Source organism: Pterocles gutturalis, unplaced genomic scaffold (genome assembly GCF_000699245.1).
Source record: "Pterocles gutturalis isolate BGI_N339 unplaced genomic scaffold, ASM69924v1 scaffold12622, whole genome shotgun sequence".
NCBI lineage: Eukaryota > Metazoa > Chordata > Aves > Pterocliformes > Pteroclidae > Pterocles > Pterocles gutturalis.
Window position 1 is genome coordinate 37,893 of NW_010110366.1, and position 16,147 is coordinate 54,039.

Below are 16,147 nucleotides of genomic sequence, written 5' to 3' on the forward strand. Positions count from 1 at the left end.
CTATCAAGTGAGGCTGCTAGTCATAATTGTGTTAAATCAAAATTTCATACATTAAAGATAGTTTCTTCTTCTCTTACATGTATGCAGTAGCATTCTAATAAAAGCTCTGATATTACTGCTCCTAAGCTGACAGTTGTTGAGCCTGAAGATAGCTCGGGGTGTTAGTGTTAACACCATGTTAGATGATGGTGTAAATGGGACCTCATCTGTTTTCCTTGAGGTGCTATCAGTCTTGGAAGTCTAGAATTTTAGTCTGATTCAAACAGCAAGTGTTTTGTTCACAGGGATCTCAGTTAATCTTTGCTCTCAGGTAGCCTTGTGAACTTGTGTATCGCTGATATAAAAATGACCTATCAACTGAAGAGCAGATGTTGTTAAAGGTTCTGCCATGCTCACAGCTGATTGCATAAGCCAGCTCCTTCTCTCCCTACACCTTGTTAAATACACCATCTTAAGAAGATGATGTTGTGGTTGGTTTGGTTTTAAGGTGCAATTATATATGGTGACTATTTTTATAATTTACATTCTCATTTAGAATCTCCTTTCGTTTCTTTCTTTGTTTTGAACAAATAAAATGAAATTCTGTGGGAAATAAGGACTTACCTATAATATGTCAACAAGATTAATATTAAAGTGTTTGTGCAGGATCGTATCTTAACACTTCATAGTGTTTCAGTTCATATTAGATAAGAATATGGGTTTAAACTGACTCTGAAATTCTGGTGTCTGGAAAGAATGGACACCTATAAAAGAAAGATTATAACCATTAGATTATGTTCTAATAACTTTTACTTTCTTTTATATGTGCATTACATGCATTTTATACAGAGACAGTGTATGTATATAAGGAGAAGATATGATTTTTTCATATTTCTGTCTGCATGAGCATTAATAAACCAGCATGTGCCATGATTTGGTCATGATTATATTTCATTGACTAAATGTAATGGGGCTAAGCCAGCTTTGTACCTTTTTGTTCAGTCTTGGAAGTTGTTAGTGGCCCAGATAAAAGGTACAAAGGAGGTATTTTTTTCACCACTGGTGTCATTTTTAATGCTTAGGTGAAAGTGCAGTAGCCCAAATTTGTTCATGTTGTATGAGAGCTGTGACACTGAAAAGAGATTTTTGAGTTTTAATATTAGAACTTCTTAGAACTAGTTTTCAAGCACAATAGAAATTATGAAATGAACTTCCAAGTTTTGAACCTTTTCACCATGTACTTGTCTTTACAATCTTGTGTCTTATCTCGGAGGAAGAGAACACTGTTTGGTTTGGACTTTTGCAAATCAAGTGACAAGATCTTGCAACTCTGAAATATTAAGAGACTTGTTCAAATAGAAATTTAAAGTACTTGAACTTTGGTTCTGTAGTCATCTGTTTGATGAACAATCTTGAGTTATGTGGTAAATAAGGTGCTGATTAGTTTTACTGCTGTAAAGAAGTTGTTTTAGATTAAATTGTGTTATCTCTGGTACAAATGCTAATTCTGGTATCAAACTCATATAAAACAATGAAAACATAGGTTTTGGGTTTTTTTTTTCCGTTTCTGTTTTTGGCAAATATGTTACATGAGTATGAAAATACTCATATTTTCTCACATGTGTGCCTGTCCACTTTTGCTCCAAAATTCATGTTTCATGTTCATGTCTAGGATTCTTTGAAAACAGTTTATTCAGAGCATGAAGCAACCAGACTGCAGTTTATGCCACTTAATGAAGGTTTTGATTGCCAGTCTAATATAACCTCCTGACACAGATGGACTCAGTGAAGCCACTGAAAATTAGAGTCTAAGAACAGCAGGGGAAAAAACCAGTAATAGCTAAATTACTTAGTTCTGAATCTCTAAAATTATGCGTAGTTTTATAGTTGGAGCCTTGCACAGATGGAATGACTTGGGAATAGACATACAAAATGATGCACTAAATGGATATTTGTGGACTCCATTGATGAGTTGTCACTTTTTGCCTCCATAGTGTCAAAATTTCACTACAAGTATTTAGGAATACAGCAGATGTGGTTTACCTACAAACCAGTTGGCTGGTGGATAAAAATTGTTGTTTGCATTTCACAATCTGGAATTCTTTTGTTGTTGATGTAAGCAACAATGGGATTTATCTGCCTGTTTAGGACATAGTCAATATATTGCTTTAGAGTGAAGTTGTTGAGCACAACCAGCATGTAAAGCTGAGTTTTGAGTATGGTGTAGTAATTCCGTGTAAGAGCAAAATGCCAGCATATGCAACAATTTTCTTAGCCTACTGTATTTGAAGCTAATATCTCGTGGTTAATTGCAGGAGATTTAGATTGTATCTTCACAAATTGAATTACTTGGGGTTTTTTCTGAATTCCTTTCTGTGTCAGTCTGGAAAATAATGTTTGTTTTTGTTGCACACTTTAGATTTTATCTTTTTCTGTTGTTTTGTTGCAGTAATTTAAAATACAATTTCTAAGCTTTTTGCCTGCCAAAAACTTACAGGAAATTCAAAACTAATAATTTAATCCATTCTTGGAAAGAAAAAAAACAAAAAACAAAAAACAAACCCCAAAACAACCAACAAAACAAACGGCTGTGCTCCTAATGAAAAAACTTGCATTACCATATTTATAACAAGGATGTTAGAAGAATGTGTTTCAGGCAGAACAGTTTGCTTTTCAGAATGATTTGTGAAAAACCAGCTGATACTTGTTAGCTCTGCTGCAACTGTAATATCCTCTTCTCAGTGTTTTCAGGTTATATAGTTTCAGAAACTTTCAGGTGATATAATCTTTCTTTTTTCCTACTCTTTCCAGAGTAATTCTGCAGTCCAGTGTTCAGAAAAATAAAACCTCTGAACCTAGCATTTCTGACAGTACAGACATTACTAAAAGAACTACCAGGTCTGCTGCAAGAAAAAACAGTTTAAAAAGGTGAGAGTTACCCTCTTTACAGATCTAGTAACTGTTCTCTAGGCAAATGCTTTGAGCTGGCGTATCCATTGCTGACAGAAGCTTTTGCCACATTTCAACTCCTGGTCCTAGCAATGGGAAATGATAAACAATTTTATGGTTTATGTTATGCACTGAGGATATCTGGAACCTTAAATCTTATGTAATTTGTTTATGTTGCTCAGTCTTTCAACTTAGAGAATTTTATATTGTAATTCCTAATGTGAGTCAGAATTACTGAAGATGAGGGATTTTGGTAATAAAAAAAACCTGTCTTTACTAAGCCTCTGGAGTAAGAGGTGGAAAAGTTGTTCACAGCATTAAGTCAATTATTCATCAGTACATGAAGTCAAAACTAAGAGGAATTTGATGGACAACTGAAATGTAGTAGTAGTGGAGAGGTGAAGTCTATAAAATGCACGTGTATATTGGTATGAGATTTTGTACTGAGAGTATGGCTGATAGTTTGAACTGCACCTTTTCTGTAAAGTTTAATGAAAATTTGAAATCAAATGGATTTGTGCAAGACTGAAGGTGCCTTCTGGCCCAGAAGCATTTGGCCACTACTATGTTTCCCTGTGTGTGCATGTGTTCATGTCCCTCTATGGCAGCTCTCCAGGTCATTATCAAAGATGAGCCTGAGAGTGTAGCTTAAAACAATTTCTAAGCAATTTCCAGTGGTTACAATTGACCAGAATTTGTCTTGCGTTGATAGTGAAAAATTTTGAATGGGTCTGTCAGGTGCTGAAGAGACTCGCTTTTGCTGGGAAAAGGTGTCAAATTGCATAAAAAGTAGTTATGTACCTTGATTCGTAAATACTGTTGAAAAATCCAAGTTCTTGTGCATCTTTTTCCCCACAGAGCTTTTCTTTCCCCTTCCTCATCCTGTTACCTTGAAGGTAACAGAAGTTATGAAAAATTCACTCTATCAGGCAATGGAAATAGTCATTAATAGCAGACCACAGTAAATTCTAGTCAGAGAATTTTTAGCAGTGGCTAGATGAATTACATTTTGATTCGTATATGTTAAAAAATAATCTCTTTTTTTCTTGAAATGCATGTTTTACTAAAAATCTGAGGTCTTTCTCAGGGTTTTCCTCTTTAGTTGGTTGGTTTTTTCCTCCATTTTGCATCATTTTCACCATGTCAGTTTTGTTCCAAACAATTGATGGTGCCTGCTGTTTTTATCCTTCATAGCTCTCCCAATTTTAAGCTTCTTGCAGTGCTTGGTAGCTGTATACATGCACGTGCAATTGAACAGAGATTTTCAGTTCCTGGAAAACACACCTCGAAGCTGACCTTTGTGTTGTGTGAGAAGAAAATACCTATCTTTAGGAGGAAACAACATCCCTCAAATAGAGTTCATAGAGGATTTGTGTTATTTTGAAATAAATCCTTCAGGTGTATTGACAGATTTGTGACTCTGGGGATCAAGGATCAGGTTGATCTCAAACTTCATAAACCACTTCATATTTAACGGATTTTCTAAAACTTCTACCCCAGATATTTAATTCCATATACTGTTTCTTTTCTTCTAACTCCTGAGGTCAAAGAATTTCAATCACTTTATTCTTGGATCCAATAATCAACTTTGTCCTAGTTACGTCGCCGTTCTGGAGTTCTTAATTATCTTTTCATCTGAGAGGGATAACTGAGTGCTAGTCCCTCTAAAGGGTATTTTGGCATGACTGTACATTTTCATGGACTTAGAATGCAGTACTTTGTTGTTAATCTTGTAGGTATCCTTTTATTTTTCATGTAGCATTTTGCAAAACCTCAGTCTTCTTTTTTAAGCATCCCTTTGTTTCTTCATCTAAGTTTATTTTAATTTCTTGAAGTCTGTGCAGTTTGCATTGTGCTCAAATTGATTGACCTATTCCAGATCAAGTGAATTTCAGGGTAGAGGAGAACAATTATTATTAAAAAATTGAGATAATTCCCTAACCAGCATCTGTCTTTGTCAAGACCTTGTTGCCTTCCTTGAACTTCCAACATTACTGTGTACCCTTATTCTTTCATTTTCTTGTCTGATATGTTCCAGTGGAAGCATCTTGCAGTATTTTTATATTAATCTCATTTGTTGATGCTTTAGTTCATTTTAGTAAATTCTTACTCTTGATGAATCACATTTGTGACCCATCCTAACGCAGTATAATCTGCAGAGCTGGGTAATTAATTTGCCATTTCATCCTTCAGACTGTGGGAGACAATATCATAGAATGCCTCCAGAGTTATTTTTTATCCAAAACAGCCATTTGCAGCTGAAACACTCTATTCTGGCTTTGCAAAGAGAATTTAGGGGATGTCAGTGATAATCATAACATTCACTGCATTCCCTTTGCGGAACATCTCTCTGCATGTCAGCTGTTATCTATGAAAGACCACTACAGGTGGACAGAGCTCATTATATCTTGTAATTGAATAACACTGCTGTTCCACTTCAAGAAATTACATTACTAGAGTGTTATCCAGTCTTTTCCTGTGGTTGCCCTTGGTTTTCTAGTACAGATATCTTCTTTGTAAATTTGCCAATTACTGAGAAGTTTGTGTTTGTATTTTAGCAAGGTGCATACATCAGATCCAAAACAACTGAATCATAGTAAGACACAAATGAGTCTTTTATTATTACCACACATAACAGAACTAGGATTATGTGTATAGTAAGTAGTTGACTAGAAATGAAATCTTGAGGGGTGAAGGAATTTTCATAGGTAGATCAAAATTCCTTAGGTAGAGATGCTTAAAGGCATGCAGGTCAAGTTATTACAAAAAAATAATGTGAAGTATGGGGGAAAATGTATGAAAACTGTCTTGTCTAGATTCCTTTACTTCCTTTAACCAGAGAGGTATATCACAAAAACTAACAAAGAGGAATATGCTTTAAAAATCTCATATGCATTTGTTTTGCTGGGAATTGTAAAGCAGACTTCTGCACCCACGTTCAAACATTAAAAAATATCGGCAGCATTTCAGAGCTTGTCAGTATATAAGCTTTAAAAAAATTAATGTTTCTTTACTATTCTTTCTACTTTTCCTACAGTTTGGTACCTCAGAGAGAGAGAAAGAAAAGGAATGCTTTACAGAAAATGCACTTAGTGAAATTATGGTTGAATCCTCTGTTGCTTTTCTGTATGGAACGGAACCTTTCTTCATACTGTCTGTGATCAGACCAGTCTTTGCTTTCTTTGCAACCAGTATTGCTGTGTTGTTAAATGCAGTGACTTTTATCTTGTTTCTTTCTTTTAAGTATCTTTTGCTCATTTTACCCTACCAGAAATGTTTGCCTGAAATACATACTGAATACATATTTAACTTTTTTCCTCAATTATGTTTTATTTCAGCAGCCAGTCTGTCCCAAGGACTAGAACAGTATTACGTTAAATTTCAAATAATCAAGCAGTGTTGAAGGGGATATTCAGGAATGAAGAGGATGTGACTAGAGGGGATTTGATGCAACTTAAGGAAGATTATTTTGGCTCCATTTTTCAACAAAAATGAAACAGAAGAATCTCTTCCATAATTGTAGAGTAAAATGAACTGTCAACATGCTTGGCAGATACTTTCCTAATGTGCTGACACTTCCTCAAACAAAACCAACAAAATCTGTGTACGTTCAGACTCAGGTGTAAATACTTAAGCTCTCTATTATAAAGAGGGCTTGCTAGTATGTATGATGCATGTGTATAAATTGTGATGGCAATCACTTAGCTGCTGACCACCAGAAATGAAAAGATGGTGGGAGCTTTAAAATATATAAATCTGTGTTGTCCACTCAGACTGGGCTCAAGTCTCCACTTGAGACTGACAATAAGCTACAAGAGCTTTTTTCTTATAGCATTGGTACTCTCCTGTGTTAATTGGCTATTCTTTCTTATTTTGTATGAAGTTTTTTATGAAGCCGCAGTATTGAGTACACAAAGTAACTATTGTCCACCAAAGAGTGCTTTATTTTCAAAGGTTGTGTGGTTTGTTTATTTTGAAAAAACTAACTATAAGCAATTAACTTGTTTTTACTAGTAATAGATTTTTAGATGTTCATAACCAATGGCTCTTTTAACTAGTTGTAATTGCTTTAAATCTGGTATGATTTTAAGGGAGAGGAAAAACAGCTTACCATTTAAAGCAGTGCTGTCATATTAAACTGTCATTACTGTTTTTTTCCTATATTCAAGTCTTTTACATGAAACCTTAAATTACCATATCTAAAAGGTAAGCATTTTTCCCAGATTTTATTGGTACGCTTGCTAACGTGTGGATGTCACTGCTTTTTAGCTTTGAGACACTTAATGAGTGCAGCACACAAAAAAGGGAAAGTAAGCTTGCTGTACAACTGAGATTGGTAGTGGAACTCAGGAGCTGGTATAGTTTTTAACATATAATTAACACTTTAAAAACTACAGTTTACCTCTGTTAAAAAACAGTGTAATTTTTAGAGGAATCTGTCTGAGACGGAAATTTTCATCCACTACAAGACTGTCTTCAAACACGGGCAGTGTTATTTCCCTGCCCCTTTTCACATTATGAAATCTCAAAGCTGGGTTTGCAGTGATGTACCCTTGTCTGCCAACTGAAGTTTATAGCTGCATATCCCTCAGATGAGGACTGTTACCGCATAGCCTTAAATATGATACAGGTATCCATTGATTTAGTGACTCTTACAGCAGAAAGTAGAAGAAATTGAGAGATCTGAAATGTTAGCAATGGTATAACTGAAGTTTTTAAAGATACAGATTACGTCTCCAAGGGGGAGAATTTTCTTTTTATGAGTGTAAATGGGCAGGTTGAGTGACTAGTTTCAATCTACATACTTTTAAATTAAAATTAAGATTTAGGTTGGTGATTTTTGAATGTCAATATAACTACACACTGGCTTGAAAATATTTTGTGGCAAGAGCATCATGAGTTGGAGAGGAAGGGGGATGTAAAGTGCAAGGAAGCTTCTAGTTAGCATCCGTGAGTTTGGATAGTCAAAATTTGCAAATATTAATACAAAGAAAACAGAAGAGGCTTGTATGGTGGAAAATAAAGGACTATTGAGGCTCAGACCCCAGATATTGTTTTCCTCTTAATCTTCATCCTCAACACCATTTTCTTCTAGATGAAAAGCACCTAAAAGAGAGGGACTGACTTCACCCCAATACTATGATTAAAATTTCTTGTCTTTTTTTAAGTAAACCAATGTGGTCAAAAGCTGAAGTACAGGTGACCACAAGAGTAGGTGCATTGTGCAAATATGAATCTGCATTTATTTTTGAAAAAAAATCTTATCATGGAAGGCTGAAGGAATGAAACTAGTGAGGTGAGAGAGTAAGAGTCAAAACAGGAAAGATCTAGTAATATTTATTGGGTTTGGCTTTGCCCTTCTCTCAGCTGAGCCTCTTTTAGCATCTTTGGTTTTAACCTAAAAATAGTCTATTTCACACCCCTTCCAAATCTGATTTTGCCTTTTTTAAAGTAACCAGCAGACCATTAGCATTTTCAGGTTCATCAGAAGAAAATTTGCATAAAACAAGTGCACAAACACACACAATAGCAACTCTAGCTAAACCAAAACTGCATGTTTGGCATGAATGTGTTTGGGGATACCCCTTCCACCACCCAGTATCTTAGCAAGAAACACATAAATGTCAAAGAGATTTTACATTTGAAATCTCCAAATCAGCCTTAGATGGAAAATTAACTCATTACCTCACTGTGTCCCATCTAATTGTATTGCTTAGTTTGTTCTTCTGACTTTTTAATACTTTGTCTAGAATTTTTATTATACCATACCAAAGCTTAAGTACAAGAACGAAGAGTGGGCATGGGTGAGGGGGTCCTTGGTTTCTAAATCTTTCTTGAATTGTGAAGTATTATGTGCCAAAATGAAATGTGTGATGGCAGCTGCATCACCATTGTACCACTGAGTAGCTGAAGGAAGTTATTTCTGCAGTCATCATTTTTTCAATCAACTTCTAAGGAGTTTTCCCTTAGAAATTCTTTCCTTTCATTCAAATACATGACAGATGGATTCCCCCTTTGTCTCTTATCCAACAGTATGCAACTCAAAAGCTGTAATATCTTGGGTCAAATTGCGGGCTTCCATGAGAGCATCAGTAACATAACTCAGATGTTAACCCAGATCCTTTCTTTTTGCCCCAATATGACAATGGAGGAAGTGCTGCTGATTTAAAACAAAAAATAAGATTTGTAGAGACTCATACATTAAAATGGAAAAAAAAAAAAGTTATGTTCACCATTTTCTTGCACTGCAGTTTTTATATTAATGGTTTGCAGACTGTTTGTCTTGCATAAACTCATGTACAGACTATCAAGATCTAAAAATTTCTTGACTAATCAGTACTGTTCATCCTGATTATTTTTAAATTGTATATTTCTAATCATATTTTTTTAACTTGGATTGACAGAATGGGAGTTTATTTTGCTGAAGGTATTTTTAAGATAAAGCTTCATATTATCTTGTAATATTTAGTTCAACATGCATTTGTGTCTCATTTGAAAATACTGCATATTGTATTTGATTTTATACAAAATACTGAATAGTGAGAATTGTAAACATGAATTGTGTAAAATTAAAAACAACAATCAGAAGTTTATTTTCTTGCTTTTATTTCCAGCACTCTAAAAAAATTCATCACAAAACCATCATATCTGTACCACACTGACTCATGTGCTCTGAAAAATGGAAGAATGTCAGCTGCCTGAAAACCTTTAATTAAAGAACAAAGCCTTAAAACGTATACTTTTCTAATCTCAAAAGCAGAGAACTTCTGGCTCTACATTTCACTGTGGAGAACAACACTAATTGTATTTGAATTGTTAGGATACTGTTACCCAGTAAAAAATATGAAAAAGACAGACAATGGGGTTCTAATTATTTTGTTTGCTTTGTCTATAATCATATCATTCACATTTTTGAAACAGTCATTGTATTAAATACTGTATACTTTGACACCATCAAAGTGAAGGTTTATCAAAAGGAACATGTCTTCTTGCAAAAGAGGTGACGGTGGTCTAGTTCAGTCTTAAAAAAACTATCCAAACAGAACAGCAAAGAATACTGACCAACCCCAATACTTCTAATCGCCCTTACTTTACTGACATTACAAAAATGCAGAATTTGCACACCCCAAGCAGAGCCTGTTTGACAAGCAAGTAAACTTTCACTTGCTCCAAAGATACATTTTTTTATGGTTGGAAAATCTGTATGATCTGTTGTAAGGTGATCCTTTCTAAACTTACATGAATGTTTGAACCACCTTTTCCTGACAAACGAGTTGCCTTCTGAAGAGTGAAGGGTGGGGTTTTGCCTGGGAAAAGACTGTTTTATGCATGTGATGTCCAGAAGAAAACACAGTTAAGCCCTATCATATCATTAGCAATTTAAGGAGTACTGGCACTGGGCAGAGGCCAAAAAAAAATAAAATACATCAGGGGACTAAAAGAAAGTCCTACAGAGAACATCAGAAGGGTGGCCTAGGTCAAATCCATTGACAAGTTAGTGCACTGCAAGATTAATATGTTCACAGTATTTCTGAATAACTTTGATTTGGCTCTATTTAGCCTCCTTTGCATTAGAATTTCTACATAGCCTATGTAGGAATAGACAAAAATATGCTGTTGCAAAATGGATGTGCTGTTTAGAAATATTCAAGGCTGGTGTTAAACTGCATGCTTTAAGCCTAACTCACTAAGAGTTTGTTGAGGAAGAGGTTTGCTTTTTCTTTCGTGTTTTTGGGGTTTGTTTCACATGGGTGTGATGGACCAGTAAGCCCTTAAAATGGAATAAGGCTGAGAGAAGATGGGCAGGGGTGAGGTGTTTGTGAAGCTCAGGGAATCATGCAGGATGTGATGGACCACAGCTGTTGCAATGATTACTTTATCTCAGCAAAGGGGACTGGACAGTGGCCTTTGTTTTAGATCAATGGCCATCAACAGCTGAGTGGATCACTTGATGCTGTGTTTCTCCCAGCGTTCTTCAGAGTGGATGTCTCCCAGAGATGGCCAGAACAGCATGGAGAGAGTGAATACATAAGAGTATAAGCCCTAGACAACTGTCACAAAGATTTCTAAGAGAGCAATGCGTTTGAGCTGGCATCAACCTTCCTATTCCTTCCTGGCAACTTGGGACACCCTGCATGGTGACAGTAAGGATATCATAGGCACCCGTAACAAAAATCACACCACTATTGTGATTGCAATTGCTATATTTTGCAAAGTGTGACTTACATTTGTGTTGCACTTTCAGTATACTCTATGTCACTCTAAATCAGAAATGCCATGGGACATCAACTAGCTTCAAGTAAGTAACTGTGGTATTAAGCATGACACCCTTATTCATGGGATATCTCCAAGAACCTGGTCCAAGCACTGGGCTGTGACAAGAGGGACTAGGGGAGGGCATCTAGAAAGTCTGTCCTTTCAACAGCTCCACTCCCGGTCTGTGTCCTCCCTATCAAACTCTGTCCCAGTCCCCAAGGCTGCCAAAGAATCGGTGGCAAAACCAGATAGCCCAAGCAGTAGCTGCTGTTTTTCATCCCTCAGCCCACCATGCAGTTGCCCTGCTGCACAGGGCAGATGCAAAACTCTCCTGTGCCACTAGCCCCTTCGGCTCCCAGCTCTTCCAACTACACGAGTTGCTGCAGACAAGTTATGCCACAAACAGGATAAAGTGGTAAATTCCAAAGTCCTTGTGCACCAACAGGACAGAGGGTGCAGACAGGAGATTACCCATGGCAGCAGCCATTATTGCAAGAAAATCCAAAGTGATTGCTGCTGATAGCAGGAAGATAGACACTATGCCAATGCTGGAGCAGACCAGTTCTCACCCTTGTGAGCTTGTTTTCACTCCATCAGTGCTTTGATGCTATTCTCTTAAGACAGCAAGGCAGTTACTTGGTCTTCTACTCGGTGGAAAGGCTCAGCCTCCTCATTATTCCTCCTTCAAACACAGCTTCTCTCTAGACCCACTTGTCTTTCTTCCCAAGTTTGAGTTTAATTGTTGGGGTTCCCTCCCTTCCTCCATCTGTTCAGACCTCTTCTAGCCTATGGTCTTTCTTTCACTTCAGTGGAAGCTTCAGTGAAAAGGTTACTAGGTTTTAATTTTCCCACAAGAGCTTCCAAGGTCCAGGGCCTTTGCTAGAGCCAGGAAAAACTCAAAACAGCATTCAATACAGAAATATAACTAAACCACTAACAAGCACAGAATTCCTGGATTATAGCATGTGAACTTATTTTTTCTCTTGCCAGAGGAGAATAGGTCAGTACCTTGTTACTGCTATTTTTACCTTTTGGCAAAGGTATCCTGCACATTCAATTACATTATGCAAAACACAGTATCCTTAATTCAGATAGTAACTACTGTACAAATCAAGACAGAGGAATTACCATTGCGCTAAAAGCAGACACCAGCTTATTGAGTCCTGTTAACGAGCTATAAATCATTGTAGAGACAACAGAACACAAAATATGGATATTCAGACAGGATACCCAGAGAGCGCAAAAACTTTATTAAGTGCTAGTTTGTCTCAAACATAACACTGCCAATTAAATGTGATGCAGTATCTAAAGCTGCTCTGAAGGTGCAGCTACCTGTAACATTTGTTGTGTCACATCTTCAAAAAGGCATTTGTTTGCAGACAAATAAAACCCATCTGAAGATTTAATGTATTTCACATTAAATTCTAAGTAATAGAGCCACAGTGGAACAGTTGTTACTTCTTCTGAAGGCTGAAGATTTTCTCCCTCCAAGCACAAACTGTTCAGTCCTTGCCCAATATACATTACTGCAAGAGAAAAGCTCCAATTCCATGCCTGTTATTCAGTGACTGAAATGTACCTTTTCTGCAAAGATAACCATGTTTCACATTCAATTGTCAGTCCAGTGGCAATGAACCAGTGTTACATTACTTTCAACACTGCATATATAATATGTATTATGCATACTTCCATGTGGTCTTGTGCCTATGCATACATGTGCCTGTGACAGCTCTGAAGGGAAAAAAATTGCTTGAACATTATGGAAGAATAATCTTAATGACACAGGTGTACTAGGGCTATAGATTTCAGGTTTGGGCCCAAACACTGTACATACCCCGAGCCCTGTTTTCACATGAAAAAGCGTAACCAAAGATGAAAGCTCATCTCCCACAGGCTCTTTGCCTAATATCCCTATTTATCAATTATAGCTTTTTTTTACCAGGGCTTTTTACTTCTGCATCTTTTTAGTTATTCTTTAGTATTCTTATGTTAAGCATAGACATTAATCTCCTCTTTCCTTTAAAGGCACTTTCAGAGTAATATACTCTTGCCAATCCTATACCACAGTACCAGGTATGATACAAGTGGACCACACAGTATCAACACTATCATATATAAATGCCAGTAGTGGAGAAAGGTTAATTCCTTTCTTTACAAACTTTCTGTGATTTACATTAATCTAAAACTCAAAAGCTGAAATGCAGTAGTTTTTCCTAGGCCACTCACTACAGTAATCCTAACAGCAGAGTATCTTGTAGTACTGCATTGAAGAGTAACATGACTAAGATCTGCAGCACAATTTAATCTCTTCCCAAGATGCATGCCATGTTTTACTAGTGTTTGTGTATATATTTACACCTGCTACCATTTGCTTTACACAAAGGAGTAAAGCTAAACCAGGAGTAACTGTTAGCAGCAGACGTGCTTAACAGATGGAGCTATTTTGGTACCTTAAATATGACAGATGACTGAGATTTAGTAAGTTCTCTTTCACAGCTAGGCAAAGGAATCAGATCACTGTCACCACACACAACTAATAATTTCTTCTTTATACTTAGATACTCTCAACTAGAGAAATTCTTAACCCATATTCAAGTCTGACAGACTGAAAAAGAAAATTGTCACACTTAGCTGTTGTAAGACACTTTTGGTTTAATAAGCAGTAACCAATAACATTAAGTCTCACTCTCACAAAGTTTTGAGCTGGGTGGGCTGGGGTTTTTTGGGGTGTTTTTTGTTTGTTTAGGTTTGTTGCTTGTTTGGGTATTTTTTCATTAAACAGTCTTAAAAGCAGCCCATTTTATTTTTTTTTTTAAACCAGGAGTTTTTCAATAATCTGCTGACCAAATGCTGATTATACAGATACACCGTGACAAGTCCTTAAAACATTCCCCACAGAACCTCTTTGTCATTTTGTTTCAAAAAACAGATCAAAGTTAGAGGAGTAAACAGTAGCTTTGCAGCAGCAGGAACCAGACTGAAAAATAGAACAATCCTTCAGCCTTCTCAGAAAACAGTCAGAACTCAACAAATTGCATTGCACCAGATTCAGCCCAGTAGCGTAACAAGGTTTCAAATTTTTAGTAGAAAAAGGAATGGTTAAAGTATTTCACTGCTTTCCTTAGCAAAAAGAGGTGTTCGTAAAATAAGAGGCTACACCTTGAAGACATAAAACAGGAAAACAGAGGTGAGCCTTGCAAAGAAGCCCTCCATACCTGTATGCACAATCACCCCTGCAAGCAAAAATATCAATAAACATTCAGACACATTCTTCCCTGTCCCATGGGATAAGGGGAACAAAAGGGAAGAAAAAGCAAAAAAATTCCAAGATCCCCATAGACAAAATAACTTCTGTTCCACAACCATGAAATTGCCATTTTTGGCAGAAACACCCAAGTACCTATTACAAGAGCAGCAGCAAAATCTTGAACTGCAGTGATTTCAAGTAGTAGCTTGTTCCTACAAGGTGAAAGAGTCATTTTTGTTGTTTTATCCTGTTCAGTTACTCAAAAAGAAGGAGCATGGGTTCCTCTAAAACCAACACTTTTACTTGTGCACATTCTTTCTACTGCAGGTTGTCATAATATCCCAATGCCACTAAAATGTGCTCCTTGTGGAATCTGAAATCTCATGTTATAGCAGATTGTCATATAAGTAATTTAACAATGTAACAAAAGTCCTTTGGGCAGCACTACTTTGCAGACCGTCTGTTTGGAGTATATAGAAAAGAGTCAGTAGTCTTTCTAGTCTTTCTGGGATTATTATATCCTACTTGCATAAAGCCTTACCATAGAGATAAGAGTTAATTTAAGTTTCTGAATACTCTTAGAGCTTACTCCAAAGCAAAACTTTTTTTCTTCAAGTCTCATTCACTATTTGCTCTCAAATGAGACTGCTTAGAAATGATACAAAACAAAGGGAGGCAGAGAACAGGGAAAAAAGGAGGTTTATATTCATCTGCTTTCCCAGTAAATTGAAAGAAAGGGTTCAAGTTGAGCAGGCATTTGAAAACTCGTTTGCAGCTGACAGCTACTTGCAAAATATCTAGTGTGGTTCTCCTCTCATTTCTTTCCCTCATCACTTCTGGCACCATTTCCTTGTTTTTCTCAGATCCCCAAGAACAGCTCTGAGTGTCCCCTTTGACAGGGAACAAGTTAGGGTATCTGGCTCAAGTGAGGAAGTATGTTAAAGCTGCAAGGAAAGGCCATCCCACCTCATCCCCAATGTCACACAAACTTCCTGGCAAGGCACGAAACATTTTAGTTTGTAGCTCCTGGTAAAATTAGAAGCCTTCCTAACAGTTTAGTTCTGTCTTTAGCTTAGAATTCTTACTTTACTTCACTTTCAACATCTTCAGACCAGTTGCAGATAATATCTTGTTACTGAAACAAGACTTACGGTTAGCTAACAATTAAAAGCATCTGTGCTGCCTTAATTTTAAAGATCACTTCTCTTTAGAGAGGTGTTCACTGTTTTGGGTGAGAAAGGTCTGCTGTTTAAGTTTGGGTTGGTTTGTTTGTTTCCCCAGACTACATCCAAATAGAAAAAGCTTCAATCTGCTACTCTGACTTGTGAAAACAATACCTCAGACCCACACCAATGAGCACTTTCCTTTATTTGCCAAACTCTGAAGAACTGCAACTTGTGACCATGTGAAATATATCGCTCACTCAAAAGAAACAGGGAAAGCAGCTTTCAACTGTACAGTGGAGTCCCAACTGCAGACCATATTGTACAGTTTACATTTCACCATAGTGTCATGGAAAACTTGATATAACCTCTATGTACACATTTTTAAACATTGCACTCTTGAACTTCACTTGAAGCCTTGTAGCAAAGTACTATAAGCCTTCACAGTTTTCACAGCTGGTGGCAGACACAGGAACCTGTGACAGGATCCCAGTCCACTGGTATCTCCAGAACCCAACTCCATTAGCAGAGGGCTCAGATCATTCCACACCAA

At 36.7% G+C, this 16,147-nt stretch overlaps 1 protein-coding gene across 1 annotated transcript in view; it reads left to right on the forward strand.

The window, feature by feature from the left end:
• Positions 1-6,306, forward strand: part of LOC104461682 (dual specificity protein phosphatase CDC14B-like) — a gene marked incomplete at its 5' end in the record, with an annotated part of 36,536 nt that extends 30,230 nt beyond the window's left edge. The window contains one exon of the mRNA XM_010073350.1: positions 6,267-6,306. Within this exon, the coding sequence (XP_010071652.1) occupies positions 6,267-6,306 (40 nt within the window). The remainder of the gene's footprint in view (positions 1-6,266) is intronic.
• Positions 6,307-16,147: the final 9,841 nt, after the last annotated feature.